The sequence below is a fragment of the Epinephelus fuscoguttatus genome, linkage group LG12 (assembly GCF_011397635.1).
Source record: "Epinephelus fuscoguttatus linkage group LG12, E.fuscoguttatus.final_Chr_v1".
NCBI classification, from domain to species: domain Eukaryota; kingdom Metazoa; phylum Chordata; class Actinopteri; order Perciformes; family Serranidae; genus Epinephelus; species Epinephelus fuscoguttatus.
Window position 1 is genome coordinate 35178368 of NC_064763.1, and position 20846 is coordinate 35199213.

The following is a 20846-nucleotide window of genomic DNA, read 5'->3' on the forward strand; positions in this document are numbered from 1 at the left end:
TATCATGATATCAATATAATATTGATATATTGCTCAGCCCTACTTTTACATAAGAAAAACAAAACAACTTGTGCCACTCAGCATCAAGTGACAGAGCTAATAAATTACTCAACTAGTAGATTTTATCTATCATGTTGTAAAAATCTGTGGTTACCAAAACATTACAGTCATATAGTCGTTTATAATTCAGTCCCAACATGATTCAATAGTTTGATATCATAAAGATAAAGCTGCAGTAATTAGAATACTTTTATCTGAGCAGGGATAAGGAGTGTTTCTCCTCTCTCGTACTCACACTTGTGCAGATGTCAACATTAAGCACACTTCTCCAATCAGCACGTGTTTGCTGACAATCTGCAAAATGGCTCTCCAACCACAGAGCGCTTAGATTTATTCAAGCGCAAAGAAGCAAATGTTTGCTCCCCGTTTCTTGTTGACTTTGCTATCAGTGCAATAATAAGGAGAGGTATACACCAAAACTGTCTGCGATATTCTATTCAGGACTAATCAGTATTCTGCAAAATGAGGGCACAGCCATGTTAAGCTGGGAAAGGTATACCTGATGGATGATAACCTGTTCTGGTCAATGGTTAACTGGCTGTAACATAGGTAATTACAGTGTGGAGCAAGGTTCACTGGGGAGACTTCAAAGGGAGTCTTTCCAATTTGTTCAGGTACAGAGGGGAGAATCACAGTGTTGTGACAACAACAATAAAGCACTGAGTTGAGGTACTGGGTTGAGTGTGTGGATACACAACATCATGCTCTGTCAAGTGTTATGGAAGTGTTGTGGGCGGCAGGAAATATGTTCTCAACAAGCCATAACGCTGGCTTATTCAGCTCATATAGGGAGGGTTGATAAGTTTACAGTACAGGTATTATAATATGTGGTACAAATCATTTTAATAGCTTGCAGAAAATGTTTCCAAGCAATGACCTGAACTGTTTTACATTGGATTTAGAGGATTTAGCATCACTGTGATGAAACACCTTTATCTGCCAGGCACTTAATTTATAGCATTAAGCAAAATAGACAGCTTTTTAAAAATATTTTATCCATCCTAAGCCCATGTATAGCTCTTTCCCTTAATGGTGCTCCTATGTAGGGTACAGTATTACTCACCAGTATGGCGTTCCAATGAAAGAATCTCTTCTTTGTAAGGTTTTGGTGTTTTTTGCAGATACGCCAAAGTCGGCTACAAGAATAAAGAGAGACAAAAAAAGAATGACGTGAGACAGATGAAAGAAGTTCCACAGAAGCACTTAAGAGGGAGGGACACCAGTTCAAAAACTTCCATCCCTTTTTTTCTCTCCCTGGTAGTAGACAATAGTTTGTAGCTTGTAAAACTGTCATGACATTGAGACAAAAAGCAAAGCAAACGGTAAATTTATTGCAGTCCCGTTTCCCAAACAAGCTGCCCCCATTTCCTGACATGACCCTCAGATTACAGGGGTGTTGTTTTCACTTTGGCTCAACACGTGTTTTTTCTCTGCATGTAAGAATGTGTCGTGCTCAGGGTTGAGTGCTTGGCAGAGGCCTTTGCTCACAAGGCAGCAGGATGACTGCTTCAATTACAAACTGGCATGTTCTATTATGGGGACTTAAGTGACTGTCTTGGTTTTGCAGACTACAATTCAAATATCTTTGAGCTCACAGTCAAAAATATAATGTTAGACTGCAGTCTTAACTTTTGCGGAAGGAATTTTTACTTCATACAAAAGGCAACGGATAGCACTACTGCTATTATTGTACACTGAATAACATGAATAAAGGATGGTAACACATTCTGGGTAAAAACATACCAAAAGGAGTTGAGAGTGCAGACTGAGAGGTCAAATACACTTAAGTACATGCTGGCAAAGCTGCTGTAAAATCTGCAGTATCACTGGGTTTAACCTCCACGCCATTCCCTTAAATAATCACCAAGGGTGTGTCTCTCAAGACGCAATTATTACACAAATATATATGCAAATATTTCTACCCTACATACCTAATGGTTCCCATAATGCACCACACCATCAGGAACTAAACGAGAGGACAGTAGAAGATGTTTCAGCTGGGAATCTCTAAAAAATAAATAACCCTACCAAATATTTGCCTGCTCTTTACTGATACTTGCCTCAATAAAGTTTTAATATTTTGTTTACTGGACAAATATGATGGCTCTTAAAATTCTTAAACTGAACATACCTCGAGATCAACAGTCACTTCAGAGTTTTATAAACAAGACAAAAGGTTTATGAGCCTTTTTTTTTGCATGAAGACCATTTCATTTAATGCCATGTATCGTAGGTGGATAGGATGCATTTGGCTGACCTCAGAGATAGATAACTGCTGCCTTGTTTGAGTTAACATGTAGTTAGATAAGTTTGGAGACTGTAAATGAGTCAGTGTCATGACTTAATGAGTTTAAGGAGGCAACTCCCAGTGATTATATCTGACTGTGGTGTCTTAGGGAGGAGTGTAAGGCAATGGAAAAGGACTTGAGCACAGGTCCTGCTCAGTGAGCATGGTGGCTGACAAATGTGTCATTCGAATTTTAAAAAGATCAATAGATAAATTGTAATAAAAACACTGTACACTGTTCTGAACACTTTTGTTTAAACTAAACAAAAGTTCAGCAAGTTCCATCCCAAATATGAAGCTCTATGCAGCTTATAGTTACTCTCTATTTTTAGTTGTTGGTCATGGCTGAGTGCAAAATAACAGAGAGCCATTGAGAGTACAGAAAGTAAAACAACACACATGCAAAACAGTCCCAGGTATTTTTGTTTTGTAGAAAGCCATACAGAGAGGAGGCAGCCATTTAAATCAGCACTTCCTTCACTGACGCTTACATAAAACACATAAGGACACTTTTTTCCCCTTTCCTGGAAATTTAATCCAAAACACACCAGCGAACGGGTTGGATACACAACTTCAACTGTGCAATGTGAAGAATGTGGAGAGCTCTTCAAAAAGCCAATAAATGAAAATATGCAAAACTTCGAAGAATGCAGTTTTCCCCACACAATGCTCACTTATGACCCTCCTACAGCGCTGCAGGAGGAGTTCAGGGCCTCTGACTTTGTGTGTATGTTTGACAGCAGTGTGTGTTCAGCCCATATGGCAGCGTATATGTAAGCCAAACAGCAGACCAGAGTTCCATAGGTAACCTGTAATGTGCAATGGGAATGTGTGGAGAATTAGTTCCACTTGCATCATTTTGGCAGTGACAGTTCTTTCTGTGAGTGATGGGACGTGAAGAGAGACTGATAACTCCTGGCTTTACAAATCTGATCAAAATCCAACCCCAAGTTTTAAATACATTTGAACCTTTTATCTTCTGTTACTCACTCTCTATCATGATCACACTGTATTGCATATTCCAGGCTTTGTAGACCTGTGTACACCTGTGAGCCTAGGCTATATGGCATTGAAAACCCTGTTGCCAACACAATAAATAATGGTCGATACAAATCATGCTTTCTAGGACAGCTAGAGTCTAAACCCTCACCTAGTTTGATGTCCCCATCCAGCATGAGGAGGATGTTCCCGGCCTTCAGGTCTCTGTGGATGATCTTCATGCTGTGGAGGTACTGCAGAGCTTCCAGCATCTGGCGACAGACCACCTTAATCTGCGGCTCCGTCAGCCCACGATCCAACTCTGATAAGGGCAGGACAGACAGAGGCAGGAGACAGGAGATGGAGGGGTTAAGTACAGTGGTAAGGGAGAGGGTTTGAGAAAAAGAGCTAGTTTTCTCAACTCAGATTTTCCATTTGGCTGAGAGGGTTCAAAACCCATTATGCACACCTCGCAGATTCTATATTCAGTGTACATACAATCACGGCAAAACAAAGTCTTGAGGACGGATCTAGTGTTTGAACTCGGCGAGAGAAAACAGAATAATGTAAACCCTGTAATGATATCAATGAAGTCTCTCAGATAGTGTTGCTGGATAAGTAAGCCAAGATCAGAAAAGCTTTCACACATCCAACCTAGCCCGGCCCTGCAGACTTTATTCTACCGTGTCTGTGTTTAGTTAGCTGCAGTGGGGGTACAGACAGCTATGAGGATGTGGATTACCCAGTAATAACAGACCAGGGGGTTTTCCCACACCAGAGGACTCCACTAGGTCTGACTGCTTTCGAGCACATCCAAGAGCGGTGAAGTTACGCATGTGATCATGTGTGCAGCAACAGCAACGTAATAAATGCTGATTTGTTATGTTTTTTCTACATAAAATAAACATGCCGTGATTCTTTAATGCATGAGCTGCAACTTTAAAACAAGAGCGTGGATTGGCAGCGCGTAATATGTCTCCACACTTCCTTGAAGTCACTGCTGAAGGGACAGGTGCAGTCGCAGCACCGCCGCAGGTGTGGAACTCAACTCCCGTGACAGGGAGAAAGGCGGAGTGCTTATGAAAACACACGGAAAGCAAAAACAGAGAGGCCTACCGAGCATTGTGGCATCCACAGCACCTCCGGGGCAGAACTCGATCATGATCTGGGGAATGATGGGGGAGGGGAGAAAGGGCGAGGTTAAACTTGACCCAGCATTATGAATACACATTGACAGCTGTAAACTCCTTTTTCATGGATTTACATGTACCAACAGAACAGATTATTTTTTAATCAGAAGTATATGCAAAAATAATACTTACTCAGTTATCAAATGGGCGTCTTTAACATATTTTCTTGCACTTTTCTTCTCTATGTCAACTCATCACTTTCATATGCATGCAAACTCTTAATGTTTAAATACTGTTTTTGTTTTTCGGTTCTCTGACTTGAAACATTTAGCAGTAATGGACCGTAAAAGTTTGGCACATGAGCTTGAGAGTAATTAGGAAAAATCTTAAAAGGAGTGTTAGCTTAACTTAATTAATAACATACACTCCACTCCACCAATGATGAAGAGTGAAAGAGGTAAACACAAAGTGGTAATGCAACATTCAGTCACTACTATTCACACTGTTCTGTCATCAGCCAAAGAAAGATTTAAAAAAAAAAATACTTTTTTGTTATTAGTAAAGCAAACCAAAGCAAAGAGTGGGGAAAAAAAGGAAAGGAGATGAAATGTTAATGTTGTGTCATCGCTACCTGCAGCACCCCCCCTGCCCATCATCAGTCAAACACTCTTTGACATCTGTGGTGAAAGTGCTAGAATACACACACTTTGCAGAGTGGACAGCTGGATTGAGAGTGAAGTGTGTGGTAAACTGTCAGGCTGTAACTATACACACTTCCTGGGACACACTGCCAAACAGATAATACCAGTTCAGCAGTGAAGTAAAAACACAGAGCAAGAAAGAGACAGCAGAGGGAAAAAAAAGACTGAGAACACGCTCCCTAAATGGTGTCTTGTTGGCCAACAGCAACTTCCAGCAATTTCATTTCCTCTCCTTACATAGTCAGTCTCTCTCTGGCACACTCACACACGCACGCACACGTCTGTCAGAAAACCCTCTGAATGTTTCATTCAAGTAGAAGTGGGACCAAAGAAAATAAAGACACTGAAGAAGTTTATGATCATCCTGTGCAGAGCAGTCGATCTCAATTTGTTCCTTCCAAATGGTCAAAGATCAACCCTACGTGGTGTGCTGCATACCTGCTGTGTGATGTCATTCTAATTTAATCACCCTGTCCTGCTTGCGATGACAACACTGTCAAAGCATCAACCTGGCACTGGACAGGGTGTGGAGTTTCAGTCCAGACAAAGCCATACAGAGAATAATGAGTACAAAAAGATGCAAACACCCCAGGTACAGATGAATAACAGAAACTACGTATGCCTCCTCACATACATAGATGCGTAAACACACAGACACACACATTCTTGTACTTCTAACTTTGTGAGGTCACTGACATGATTCATTCCCCAGACACAACTAAATGCCTGACCCTAACCCTACCATAAACCTAAATCTAACCTGAACTCTTAAACCAAGTCTTGACCCTCAAACAGGCCTTTGAAAAAGTGAGGACCAAAATGTCCTCACTTTGCAAAAACATCCTCACTCTGTTGCTAAAAATACTTTTTCTTTGGTCCTCACTGTGTAGCATGTACAAGTACATACATACACACATATTTCGAAGAAAACTCTAAGGAGGAATGTCAAGCCTGACGTGCAGCTCTCCAGGTGAAACAATGTCCTATTGTGAAGTACGGATTGACAAAGCTCATTAGTTTGGTTTTTGTCATGTGTTATCGAGGATGTTTCACTTCACCAAATGACGACAGCTGAAAGACAGTCTGGCCTGTGTGTTACTTGCTGTTACTCTATCACAAAGCTCTGCCCTCAGTTGTTGACCTCTGTTTTTAAGACAAAGACATGACTTAAAGCCCCTACAAGGAACTTTCATTTTGAGTTGATTTTGGCGACCCTGTGGACAAAAGCAGTAGTGTTTTGCCGGAATGAAGCCTACATTTCCCATGAGCTCTAGCGCGTATTGTTGTAAAGACGCTTACCTGGCTCGCGCATGTGTTTGTTTTGGGGATGAATGAAACAACAAGACGGGAAAACTTTGCCCCCGCTCCTATCAGGGATCCCAGCTCACCTCTGCCGCACCCCAGCTCCACCTCTCCGGCGTAAGCGCCACCACCGCTGGGGTAAACGCAGCGGTCGACTGGTAAGGCTGAAGGCCTGTTTGGCGAGCACTTCCACGGCTTCTTGGACTGAGTATGGAGCAGTGCCTCGCCTCTTTATTTCTCGGCACTCGCTGGACCCGGTCAACGCCTGGCTGGTACCTGTCGTCAGCCTGGATGAGGTGTTCTAGCCCCGCGGCCCCTGCTCTCCTCGTCCCCGCTGGCGCGGGGTGAATCTGCGCAACCTGCGGCCTCTGTGTGTGGCTCCCTGGACAGCTGACCTGCCAGTTCCTGCCAGGATTGGGCTGGTAAATGCTAGATCGCTAGCAAACAAAACGTTTATCCTGAAGGATTTCCTGACTTCCTGAGGATTGGATTTTCGCTGTGTGACTGAGACGTGGCTGACTGTTGGTGAGTCCAGTGCTTTCACAGAACTTTTACCCGATGATTGCTGCAATTTTAACTCCCCGCGGACGTCGGGTTGAGGAGGAGGAATAGCGACTATTTATAAATGTAAGCAGCTAGGTAAGATGAAGTGTGCCATCCTGGAAGCGACCTGGGGCGGACCCAGACACAGTTTCCTAAATGTATGGATATACACTATATAGAAATAGCTTATCTTCACACCGATGGTCTCATTTGCTGTCGTAGGTCACACACAGACATCAGCAGAAACGAGAGACTCTTGCATATCCACTTAAAAGTTCCTTGTAGCGGCTTTAAGTTCTATAGAAGCACCTGAAAACTTGGTTTAAAACTACTATATATCTGTAACATTGAATACTTGTGTCTGAATGAGAAACAACTGTAGTTACGAAAGATATGCTTCTCTGTTGCTAAATAATAAATGTTTAATGCTAGAGATGTGAGAGCTGGAGACTGTGTGTAGTTGGTGTGGATTCTGATTCTTATCTTAAGATCAGCGCTCACCTTGGCTCTATGTCATTGACAGCTACAAATCAAGCCAGAAATCTTGGTGTTATTATTGACTCAGACCTGAACTTCAACAGCCATTTACAGTTTATTACTAAATTTGCCTATTACCACCTGAAAAACATAGCTAGAATTAAGGGGTTTCTGTCTAAACAAGACATGGAAAAAACTTATTCATGCATTCATTTTTAGTAGGTTGGATTATTGCAATGGCATATTTACAGGCCTTAACAAAAAAATCAATCAGACAGCTGCAGCTGATTCAGAACGCTGCCGCCAGAGTCCTTACAAACACCAGGAAACTGGACCATATTACACCGGTCATTAAATCGCTACACTGGCTTCCTGTGAGTCAAAGAATAGATTTTAAAATCTTACTGCTGGTCTACAAAGCCCTGAATGGTCTCGGACCAAAATACATGCTTGATCTACCGGTTCCCTACAAAGCATCCAGACCCCTTAGGTCATCTGGAACAAGTTTGTTGTGTGTTCCAAGAACAAGAACCAAGCAAGGTGAGGCAGCATTCAGTTATTATGCTCCTCACCTGTGGAACAAACTTCCTGTAGATCTGAGGTCTGCTCAAACTGTCAGCTCCTTTAAATCAGGGCTAAAAACACTATTGTTTACTGAAGCGTACTCTTAGATTAAATACTTACCTGCTGTATTCTACTGCCCGTACTTTTTAACTACACACTGCTGATTTATGCCTTTTATTATTCAACTTCTTACTGCTCTTAGATGCAATGTATTGAGCCTGTTTTTATTTTATGTTACTGTATTTTATTATCACTGTCATTCTCAGTTTCTATTTCCCTTTTTAATTGACTGTTTTTATTGTTTTAAATTATGTCTTATTGCTTTTAATGTCTCTGTAAAGCACTTTGAATTACCTTGTGTTGAATTGTGTTATGCAAATAAACTTGCCTTGCCTTGCCTTATGTTGTTAAATTTGAATTGGTTTAGAAATACAGGTGGTGACATCACCTTTTTTTCAACATAGCCACACCCACCTCAAACAAGCAAGAAGAGCACATTAAAAAAAAAAATCAAGTCTTGTTCGAGATTGTATATGTCATTTGTTTATGTTCCAAAATTAAAATGAACATTGTTTTTTAGATTCTTGCCGAAATGATCAATTTGAGACAACTGTTTTCAACTATATCTCCATGCAGTGCTGAGGAAATGCTGATAAAATAATCTAGTTTTTGGGGCATCGGTGGCTTAGTGGTAGAGCAGGCGCCCCATGTACAAGGCTGTTGCCGCAGCGGCCCGGGTTCAAGTCCAGCCTGTGGCCCTTTGCTGCATGTCATCCCCTCTCTCTCTCCCCCTTTCACACTTAACTGTCCTGTCCATTAAAGGCAAAAAATGCCCAAAAAAAAAAAAAAAATCTAGTTTTAAACCCAGTGGGAGGTTTATTACACATTTCAGTACAAACCATTTCCTTATTCCTGTTCACCGCCAACCAAACACACAATAGTTCTATTTCTCCCGTGTTTAAAAACCACCCACCTACATTAAATGATCTGTGCTTCGGTATGAACACACTGTACCGCCTGATTTGTTCTCCCTGCCTGAAAATTCCAGATCATGTGTTGTGCTGCAGTGAAGAATGTGCCCCAACTGGTCAAGCTACATACAAAGCATACCTACTATGGGTTGAACACACATGCAGACACAAGCTCTACCGATTATACACACACACACACACACACACACACACACACACAGAAGACCCAAAAATCAATCAGAGTGCCTCTCCTTTTCTTTTGAGTCAAGCTGAACCAAATTAGACACACTCTACAAAATCCAAAAAGCTTTCGAATAAACGGAGCAGGCATCGCTGACATTGCAGTGTTCCTGCGATTCACAGCTCTGTACTTTCACAGTGATTTCCCACCTCATTGTGTCAGAAGTCTGAAGGATGTAAAACGCTATTTGCCAAGAAACTGCAATACCGAATAAAGGAAGAAATATGAGCATATAAAACCTGAATCGCACGGACACACTGTTATACTTTGTCAGTCTATGAACGTGACTAATGCTTCAGTGATCTGTAAGGTTGTGCCAACAAAGACGCGACATGCTGACTTCTATCGACTGGATTCTAGTGTCATCAAAAAATCTCCAAGCAACCACAGCCGGTGACATTATGTACACTTCACTGTACGTGCAAATAAATGATAACATTAAAAAAATACTGTCCTTGTCTCACTGTCTTTAAAAACACCAAGCAAGCGTCTCCTCCTTCTCTGTCAAACTTATCTTGAAAAGAATTATAAACAGATTCTGGGAACACAAACGCACACAGAAATGAAATACTCATATGGATAAGCACCTTGCAAAATGTAAGTTTTACTGTCTAGCCCAGGGGTGTCAAGATGGGCCAGAACCGGCCTGCCAAAGAGTCTTATCTGGCCCACTAGATGAGTAGACTAAGAAGCGCTAGGTTTCAGTGGCGAGTTAAACAATGTATTGCCTACTTCAGAGGTGAGAAGTAGACTCACTGGATGTGGAAAAACAGACATACAGTTGAAACTGTACAGTTTTTCTTAAGGCTGTTCATCTGTTTCGGAAAAGGATGAACGTCTACAGAAAGTAGACGGAAAAATACTGAAGCTGTTGGTACGTACAGCATAGGTTATTGTGCGATGGTTTTAATGGTCCGGCCCATTTGAGATGAAATTGGGCTGTACGTGGCCCATGAACTAAAATGAGTTTGACACCCCTGGTCTAACCTGTTACCTCCTCTGTAAGAGCTTATCAGTCTATAGATATTTTCCATATTCTTCTTCTATTATGACCAAATTACCAAAACTTTGCTAAAAGCACCAACCTATTTTAACAGTATATCTATTTCAATAGACATTGCTCCTGGATCTCTGCTCTGATTCCCCCGAATGACCAAAAAATAACCCCTTTACTGTCTCACTTATCCCTAGTGGCACCTCGCCATGCAGGCAGTTTAGCGGGTTTTGCTCGGGTAATAAGATACAAGGCTCTAAGATTCCTGCTTCCATCTCAATATAATGGAGGCAGATGTTTATGGTGCTCAAGGCATATTAAATATTCATTTAAAAAGTTGATAAGCTAAATCTTGTCTTGTGTCACCATTACTCTGGCTGATACAGTTTTTATTTTAGATTCTTTCCACTGGAGAAAGAGTCCCCAGGGCTTCTATTAGTATTTGGGTGGCGGCATAAATCTCAGGGAGGGTTATGTCAAAATAAAAAAGAGATACATGAGGATGTGTTGTTTTGTCATTTGGGTGAACAAACCCTTTAACCAGGCAGGCTCAACTATGCCTCTAAATAATGTGTGCGAGCTGTCCTCTGTGTTTATTGTATCTCTTTTTCATCTGTTTAACTGTTCTCCTCCCTCCTCTCCTTCTCTCCCTCACTCTGTTCGTTCTTCTCAGTGTGCTGATGTCAGCATTCCCATCCCCATGTTAAAGGCCCTCTTTTTCTCACGCTGTGGGCTTCGCTGCCCTTCTAGCCTCAAGACCAGATTGTTCCTGAAACGGGAACAAACAGCCCTTCTCTCACTGTCTGTCCCTCTCTTTCTTTCTTCCTCTATCCTTCCCTTACTCAGTAGAAAGCAGAACGGGTGGGTCGGCACTGGAATGCATCACTTCACCCCTGCCCAGTCCACCCAGCCGGAGGTTACTGAGGCCTGACCGCCAACCACTGGGCTAATTGTTGAGATCCTGAGGCTAGCACACAGACTCATGAGGGACAGAGCTTGCTCACTTTGTCATGCTGTATATAATTATTCTACTGCCGGTCGGACGCTCAGATGTCCATCCTGACTGTAAGTTATACTAACCCAGAGAAGTTGGCTGCTCTGAAAATACAGGCTGCATTAACAGTTTACGAAGGGATTGAGATGATTATGTGTGCGATTTAAAAGAAAGAAAACAAAGGTATCTGAGCACAGCTTGGAAGTGAGATGTTAAAATAACAGTTGACACTCTGTAGACACACACACACACACACACACACACACACACACACACACACACACACACACCCACACACACACCCACAGGAAGCATGCGGTTTAAATGCTGCAGGAAGGGATGTTTGTACATTCGACTTATCAGCACAACCTTACAGTCTCCCAGTCGAGCTTTGACTGATGAGGACGTTCACCTTCCACACTCAGGAATTCTAGTTATGGCCAACACATCCATGACTAGCTCTGCTCTGGGGCTGTGGCATAGCCATATGTGTGTATACATGTGTGTGCAGAGTAAAGGTTTGAGTTGTGCTGGACACAAGAATTTTAACATAATACTTACAATACTTTCAATTTTCATGAAATGCACCCCATTTTTGAAACTATTCATGGCCTGCATTTTTCTGCAATAGCCATTCAATGTTAGGTCCAGAAACTTTCTGTCTTTATAGTAGTTCTCTTTGGTCTCTGTGTCTTTGGCTTCAAATTAAAAGCATTCCCTTTGGACTGTGAAGCAGTCACAGGAAACTATTCCGGATCATTTAAACAAACAAGGCCATTGTCATTTTTGGCATGAAAGAAGTGGATGGAAGAAGAAAGAGAAGCCACAGACACAAGGGGTGGGAACCATCAGAGGATCCACGATACGATATTATCACGATACTTACGTCAACATACAATATTACTCTGATTTTAAATGTGCTGCAATGTGCTGAGTACTGCCATAAAATACATTGCGATTTATTGCCTTTTTTCAACTGTAAATTATGTCCCCAAAGGAAATCTTTGTCAACGTCTGTATAATCTAATAAGATAAAGTTTTCAGTCAGTTCATCTCACTTCAGCCATGTTTGCAGCAGCAAAATGTATCTAGTGGGCTGAAAAAGCAATTGATTATGTTATTCTAGAAGGCTATCCACAGCTCAATTTGTATTTGTAAAATTAATAATTTATATAATAATGAAAAATACAATAAGAAAAGTAGATTGCCGATACAATCGTCACACAAAAATATTGTGATGCTATACTGTATTGATATTTTTCCCCTACCCCTATAAGACACCTCCACCTCTCAGCAACACAACCAACTTTACTGTGCCCTGACTACTTGCTTGTGCACGGCATCAGATCAGATGATGGTTGCAGCTATTATTGACTGACTTCTTTATTAATACAATGTGAGTTTGTTTGGCTGCACTGTAACCAGATACAACAGTGTTCATTGCCTGTTGTATTTCTGACAAAGTTGCAGCTTAATAAGTGTTTGCTGTGGTAGTAAACCACACTTGCTGTTAACATGGTTACCACAGGTGTTGCCCAATCAACCAGGATTGAAATCTTATAGATTTCAAATTTTACAATATACATAACGATTACTATTGTTCTTTTAAAGAGGCAACAGATAGCATCTTTTCCTAAATATATCATTATGAAAATAATGTGGGTTGCACAGGGTAGTGTCCACAGTAAAATTAGACTATCAGCATTTACATAGTTTATTTAGTGGCTTTGCAATCTTTGCAATAAGCTTCTGCCACTGATGCCGAAATTTCGCCGAAAGAATCTGCTTGATGGCAGGAAACGCGTCATGTATTGCAAAATTGGTCGGTCAGGCAATCAGGGACTGGAGCCGGTCCTTATGAGGAGTTGGGCATGAGATAGTTGAGTCACGAACACAATGGCAGACGGGCAAAGTGTGGAGATAAGTGAAAAACAGCCTAGCAAAAGAAAAGGAGCTCCTCTGTGTGAGGAGGCAAAGAAGGAGAGTGATAAAAGAAGAGGAAAAACAAGAGTAAACCTGAGTCAGGCGTTCAAGAGATGGAGGGAGCATCGTGACCAAAGAGGCTTCAAAACTGATGTCCAGCTAGCTTTCTTTCTAATGGATCAGTAAGTAACACAGCTAAATGTTAGCTAGACCAGAGAGGACTGTACTGTACTGGCTGCTAGTTCATTCCTAGCTGGCCGGCATCGCAAATCGCCGCAACCTGGGACCGGGTAGTGAGTGTTGGTTGGCTGACATCCTCGTTGCCATTCTACGGCAGCCCTCGGACAGTGATAACACCCCCCATGGTCAATTTGATCGTTGTGACAGTGCGAGAAACACCGCTGACGCTAGGTGGCGCCATGCTAAAAAAAACGAATCCTATCTGTTGCCTCTTTAACTGAGGAGGGGAGAGTAACTGGAGAAGAAACCAACCATTAAATCTAAACTCTTCTCTTACATTGATAATAATATCACAAGTCGAGGGGTAAAAAAAAAAAAACGTAACATGACTATCTTTAGTCTTATCCACATCTTGTAATTCCTCAGATATTCAAGGTCGTGCCCCAGCATGAGGTCACTATTATTTTTCTTGGCCAGATAGAGTGGGAGATTACAGAGGGAGTTTAACACTTGACCCAGTGGGAGAGTGTGGAGAGGGAAAATAACTCGGCAGCAGAAAACGCTGAACTGAAATTGATCTTCATTCTTGCAGTAACATCGGGGTGAGGATTGGGTCATTTCTGATGCATTATGTCACCCGGGGGGTGGGGGCGGGTGGGTTGTCTGTCATCCTCATTTAGGCAATCTACTTTTCTTATCTTTATTTTTCACGAGAGCATTCATATGTAGGAGAAATATACTCTGGATGAGATACTGTTGCAATAGAATAACAAGGCAGTCACAGGCTGAAATGAAACATCCTACGAGCCTGCCAACATACATGGTGAAAAGGTCTGTTTTTCCACTTCCCCACTGATTGCTTAGTTTTGCATGAAATTGCAAAGAAACTTGATGGACAGACACAGAAACTCCTCAATATAGTGGAAAGAGTACATCTTGTGAGAAAGGATGATAGATTTTGATACACTTTGGTACATTATGCACCAGTGTAATACAACAGCAGCATTGACCACAGTGTTTCCACACAGCAGCATACTATCTGTTTTAGCACAATTCCTTCTGAACTCAGCTTATCAATGTTTTTTTTCTTTGCCTAGTTTAAGTGCCACAATGAGCAAAATGTGTGAAGGTGAGCAGTAAAGGCAAGATGAAAAAAAATAGAGAGAAGGGTTAAAAAGTTTGTGGTTTGCACTCAAAGCTGGTCGTCCTAACCAGCTTCCTGTGTTACCTACCCACAGTTTGTTGTCATGGTAAAATGCATCGAGCAGCTTGACAATGTAGCGGTGATCACATTTAGCCAGGATGTCAATCTCAACCATGTAGTCCTCTAGCTCCTCCTCGCATTTCGTCTCGATCACTTTGGCTGCAGCCAGAACTCCCGTCTCCTTGTTCCTGGCCTGAAGAGACAGAGAAGCACAACATTACATTCAACATGCATGAGTTATGGCATTAGACCTGATGATGGATTCTTGCATTTTACTTCCTCTCTTAGGGCTAAAACTCTTTCTCAGCAAAAGTAAATAAATGAGTTTTTTTCAGTGTAAAGAATCCTATGAACTTAAGAGTTTCACTTCTCCAGAGAGAGCATTTTTTATCACTCGGACTTCCTCAGAAAATATTAATAGCAAGGGAGATACAGGGTGTAGCTGTGTGATATGAAGGGGGTGTGAAGAGAATGAATCACACTGTTTCTCAACATGTCTGCAAGCATTTTTTTTATTATTATTTTATAGACTTAAAATATGTATACAGTAAAATACATATACAGTATGGAACAATATCATTCATTCATTCATTCATCTTCTAACTGCTTCATCCTGTTGAGGGTCGCGGGGGGGCTGGAGCCTATCCCAGCTAACATCGGGCGAGAGGCAGGGTACACCCTGGACAGGTCGCCAGACTATCGCAGGGCTGACACATAGAGACAAACAACCATTCACACTCACATTCACACCTACGGACAATTTAGAGTTATCAATTAACCTAGTCCCCAATCTGCATGTCTTTGGACTGTGGGAGGAAGCCGGAGTGCCCGGAGAGAACCCACGCTGACACGGGGAGAACATGCAAACTCCGCACAGAAGGGCTCCCACACCTGGGATCGAACCGGCAACCCTCTAGCTGTGAGGCAAGAGTGCTAACCACCACACCACCGTGCCAATATATGTCTTTATAATGGATAGCAATTTTAAAAAAAACAAAAAAACAACAACAACCACACAGTAAGTTGATCGTGGTGAATTTCCATTATTTTTTCCATTAATCAGATAGCTAAGATAGAGAGGAAATATGTGAGAAAGAGGGGGGGTGACATGTAGGAAAGGGCCACAGACTGGAATCGACCCCAGGCTGCTGCAGAAACCTTGGCACAACCTCCAAGTGAGCTGGAGGTTGCCCCCCAAGAAGCCCTTTTGACACAGATCACGCTACAGGCCCGCTACGAAGTCTCCTCTTTACGCTGCCGTTGCATTTTTCACACAGAGTCTAACAACACTGACATAATGCTACTCCAGTGTGTGATTTTAGATAACATGCCAGCATCCCAGACGCAAAAAAGGTGTGACATTTAACACCACAGCTTTGGCCTCTAGTGTGACATATAGTACACCCGTCTGCAACACTTTTTAACCAATGACAATGGCGTAACATGGCAAAAACAACCATTTACCATCCCTGTTATATGGTGGATGATATTGCCCTCCGCTCAGAGGGTAAGGAGGACCCAGACCCCATTGTCTCCCCCGTTTGCGGACATTTTCAGCCACTGTTCTTCTTTGAGTTAGCTTCTAACTGCTGCTAGCTGCTTTTTTAAGTCTCTCCATATATATCAAACGTTGTCAAAACGTCACAGCTGTCCTGTCCTGCCAGCTGTCCCTTTTACACAAACGTTCACATGGTGCTGTTACTACCTCCACTACTGGCTTTTGGGCAAAATCCGCTATTGCACCTTTTATAAAGAACAGCAATTCAGACTAACGGCCCAAAACTCCTGTCTAGAACGGTCAGTGTAAAAGGGGCCATAGAGACTGCTGGGAAATCAACAATAAAGGAGACTCTGCAAAACCAGGCTGCATGTGCATCAAGCTCAAAAAACAAATGATTGAGCATTGGCATATTTCGTATCGGAAGCTATGATGACATTTCAAATAGTTGAAAAGCCTGGCATTTTGAGATGATTTGATTCTTCCTAAAAAAGATCTGCATCCTATCTGTGATGCAGTAAGAATATTTGTCTCTTAAAAAACAATCTAAGATAAAGGTAAGTAAATTTTGATGATTATTGGGATAATGTTGTACATCTCAAAAACTTTGGCCAGGACAATGATGATGTGAAATTTTCATATTGTCCTATGTCCAAATAAAAATCCTAAAAATAAAATCCAAACATCCAGCTTCTTGCACATGTCTATCACTCTGCCAGCTGGACTCTCCATCCTCAGTTGAAGCCAAAGGGAATCCAAAACATCAAGAAACGTGGGACCGTTAAAATATTGACTAACATTTAGAGACAAAACAGGAAAGGGAACTCCACACCCTCCCTGAGCAACTGGGGGAAAAAAAGAGGAACCACAAAAGCCATGAAGTGGTGAGTGTGACTAAACTAAGACACACAGATAGACATTCAGTCCTTGTAATCCTGAGCGATAAAGCGAAGAGAACGTAAACATGAGCATATTATTCAGTGCCTTTCTGGAAAGCATCAAAACACCCAAACCATAGGGTGACTCAGAGTGAGGCACAAGGCGCCAAACACATGATGTTCTTCCTTGAGTGAGAGAGAATGTTGTGAATGCTGACTGATGGGATTTTGTGGGTGAACACGACATTAATGTGCGCATGCAAAAAGAACCACACGTTCAGTGGCGTAATCGCAAGAGCACGAGCGGCAACAAGCCATGACTGAAAATAGAGTCCAAAACAGAGGTGGTGATTCAGGCTGCATGATTGTTAGAAACCTCCAACGATGACAGATCACAGGAAGTGACTGAAGACAATTCCACATTTAAACCTCTATAGCAAAAGAAGCTGGAGATACCTGAAAGATAAGGAAGCAGATAGGAACTTAACTGAGTGAATGAAAGTTGGTGCATGAACAAGAAAATAAATCTGGACAGTGAAATGTCATGGTAAGACATGGAGGCCACGTGTACATATGCACATGCCCACCCAGTGACCTGTAGAAACACATCAGACTAAACAGCCCAGTGGGGGTCTGATGCCTCCACGCTTGTACAGGGGCTGTGGGAAAACATCTGAATAAACAGATCCGGCTAACAGCAACACACACACACTCTTTAACTTATCCCGCCTCGCAGTGGCTATGTGTGTTTGTCAAACAGAGTTCCAGAGAAGCCGAACTGCCCCCTACGCCAGGGTAACCCACAGTGTGAGTCAACAGGACGTCTCCTCCTGCCATCAAGCCATCAGTCAGTCTGTTAACAAGACACGACAGTAAACACAGAGGCACCAGACACTTTCACTTCTCTGCTAATATCTCAGCTCTCTGCTATCAGCTGCCCTCCTGCACATACACTGTCAGCCGCAACAAACTCTGTGCCTGGTCTCTGATTTCCAGTAGAAGTGGCTGCAGACCTGCTGGTGCTGTATATGCACCTATGTTTGTTGGTGTTCTGCGTTATACGTCAAAGAAAAAGCTCTTTATATGATTCAAATGCATCTTTCGGGGACATTTAATAAACAATAATGCCTTGTTTAAGTCATGCTCACAATGTAGACTACCACTTCTATTGCAACAGGATAAGGCTGCTATGTTATCAGTCCCCGTCTACTGTCTGCCTATCTCACCATGTCCTCCTCTTGTCTCTCATGCTGTGTCAGATCTACAGACTAACAGAACAATGGCTGACTGACTGTGTGTCTGAACAAGTAGTGGTATTGTAATATTGTGTCTGGGGGTTTACATCACCATACATGCATTTTTCAGTGGAACACTGGTCTCACAGAAAAGATATGAGATATGAATGTCTGCCACGACATCACAACATGTCTGCACGTTTTCTGCACGTGTACAAGTGAATAGATGATATCAACTTTGTCATGTTCACAAATATGAACAGAGTCTTAACTTTTCAGTGGCCAACACCCTGCCCCAGCTTCACAAGGGCATTCACACACACACGCACGCACACACCTTTACATGTCAGTGGGGACAAAGCTCAGGAATGCACCCCCGGCCCTCAGATGGTTGGGGGAGTCGACAGAAAGGGCAGGCTGAGAGACCTGAGCTGCATGCATTTATGTTGTGCTTTTCTGCGTGGTGCAAGGGAAGGCATTACGTCAAGGGCCCTCAAGTGTAGTATGCAAACACGCATGTTTGTTTATGTGTGCACCCTACCAAGTGTATACAGTGCACAGGGAGGAAATTGCACTGAAACGCTTCATTGTGTCTCACATGAGACCTCCTGACATCCTACGAGTTAGCGTGACATCAATGCACAAGTGTGTGTATATGTTTGTGAGTGCTTCAGTATGTACACACGAGTTAATTTCTTCAACACTTTCCGCCATGTTGTTATGGTTTGTTCGGAGTATGCTGACCTTACATCACATCCTGACATAGAATCTCTGCCGGTCATGTGCGTAATGTCTCGCAATATGTTGCGTTCATGTCTAGACAACCTAAGGTTAGAAAGAACACTGGATACACAAATGTAGAATGACAAGGAAGTTTAACAATACATGAGGAATAATGTGTTTAGTGCTTTTAACATACTAGGATGCAAAAGCAAAATGTTCACACTTTTTTTTTTAGTAAAGCTGAAATTGTGCTTCGCTGTGTCTGAGAAGTGAGAGCTCTCTGAGGCATAAAAGGGTCTCAAATCTAACTTTAGGTCAGAGAGGCTCAGAGAGAAACTGAAACGCACTATCACACATTTAAAAAAGTAGACAACACTGTGTAAAGCTGCGAGTCAAGCATGTTAATAGGTTATACAAGTGTAATCTGGAGTTTAAAGGTACACTAGGCAGAATTTTCCTTAAAAACTGTGAAGTAATCACTGTCAGCCATCACTTATAACCCACCAGAAGTGTGTGGCGGTGTATTCATCTGCAAGGACCCTGCTCTCTGCCTGTATTTTCTTATTAGGGTCCGGGTAGCTACGCTACCAGGACACTATTGTAATCCTAGGTATTCTTCTTCTTTCTTCTTCCGAGGAAATCATACTTCCCATGGGTGACAACTCACCAAACTTTGCACAAAGGTGCAGTCTCATGCCAGATATCCTCAGCTGTAAACTCAAGCCAATAGTCCTGATGGTGGCGCTACAGCAAGTGTCTAAAGTTCAAAACTTTGAAAATTCATAACAAATCAACCATACGTGCTACAACTTCACAACTTTCATCAAACTGTAGCCCCAATACTGAAGAAACTTTTGTACATTACATTGTAACCTATTAAAAATTATGAAGTTCATCACTCTGTTTTTTTCAAAAATTGAAAAACTTCTTAAACCTATCTCCTCCCACAAGTTTTTCTCAATTGACACCAAACTTGTTACAGAGCATCTTCAGACTGTCCTACAAAAACTATGTTTCTCCGATTTTTGATTTATCAAAAATTGAGCCTACAGTGCATCAAAATGTTTGACTGTAAACGGTACTGTAAACATATACTTGCAAATTCTTGCTAAATAAATCTTCAATGTTCATGAAAAAATGATAAAATTCTAGAGTCATGGTAGATGATGTGTGGCAAATTTCAGAATTTTATCTCAAAAACTGAATTTTTGACAGCATTTTGAATTTTGCTCTAATGTGAACAATTGGAGTCAGTGTAAAAATGGTAATTTTAAACATCAGTTTTTCACTTATGGAGCAAATCAATCATTGTTACAAATTACCAACATCTCCATGCTGTCTAGATGCAATATATGTGTATTTTCAGATTTTCAGAGGTTTGAAATCTGCTTTTCCATGCATGGACGGCTGCTAAACCTGCACGTCTGGCTTAGTCAGTTTGTGAAGCTACACATGAATTGTCACTGACTAATTAGCTCAGTGAGACAGAAACTGATCCTTAGTCTCAGAGGTTGTGAATTCAAGCCTCAGCTGATGCAAAAGGCAGATTGTGTTGCTAAATTCCTGAATGTCTTCCATTCTTCTACTTGTTGCTCAGAATTGCCTAAAAATGCCCAAACCCGACCCATCGCTGCGCAGTACCTATAATTTTCTTCTTGTTTTGCCATGTTGAGGAAAGGTAGCCCATAAACAGCAGGCATCCAAGAGGAGGCTACCAAAACTGCAGATACAATGCCGAAAAAATACAAACACAGCGAAACAAAACCACACCGGACAAAGCTTTTTCCAAAACAAGAGTGAATCTGGGGTTGGCTTTGACTTTTACTGGTGAGCACTGAAGTAGAGGATAGGGAGGAAGAGCAATACATTGTTGGCCTGTTTCCTGTTTGACAGGTAGTGCAGTGGTTAGCTTAGTTAGCTTGCTAATGTTTTGGCTTTTACAACAAATGAAACGTTCCTACAT

At 41.9% G+C, this 20846-nt stretch overlaps 1 protein-coding gene across 2 annotated transcripts in view; it reads right to left on the reverse strand.

The window, feature by feature from the left end:
* The window catches only part of stk10 (serine/threonine kinase 10), a 58638-nt gene that overhangs the window by 23268 nt on the left and 14524 nt on the right, over positions 1-20846 (reverse strand). For both annotated transcript variants that reach the window (XM_049591711.1, XM_049591710.1), the window contains exons 2-5: positions 14578-14742; positions 4442-4490; positions 3498-3647; positions 1124-1196 (exon numbers count right to left, since the gene is read on the reverse strand). In XM_049591711.1, coding sequence (XP_049447668.1) covers positions 1124-1196; positions 3498-3647; positions 4442-4490; positions 14578-14664 — 359 coding nt within the window. In that variant the 5' untranslated portion in view covers positions 14665-14742. The remainder of the gene's footprint in view (positions 1-1123; positions 1197-3497; positions 3648-4441; positions 4491-14577; positions 14743-20846) is intronic.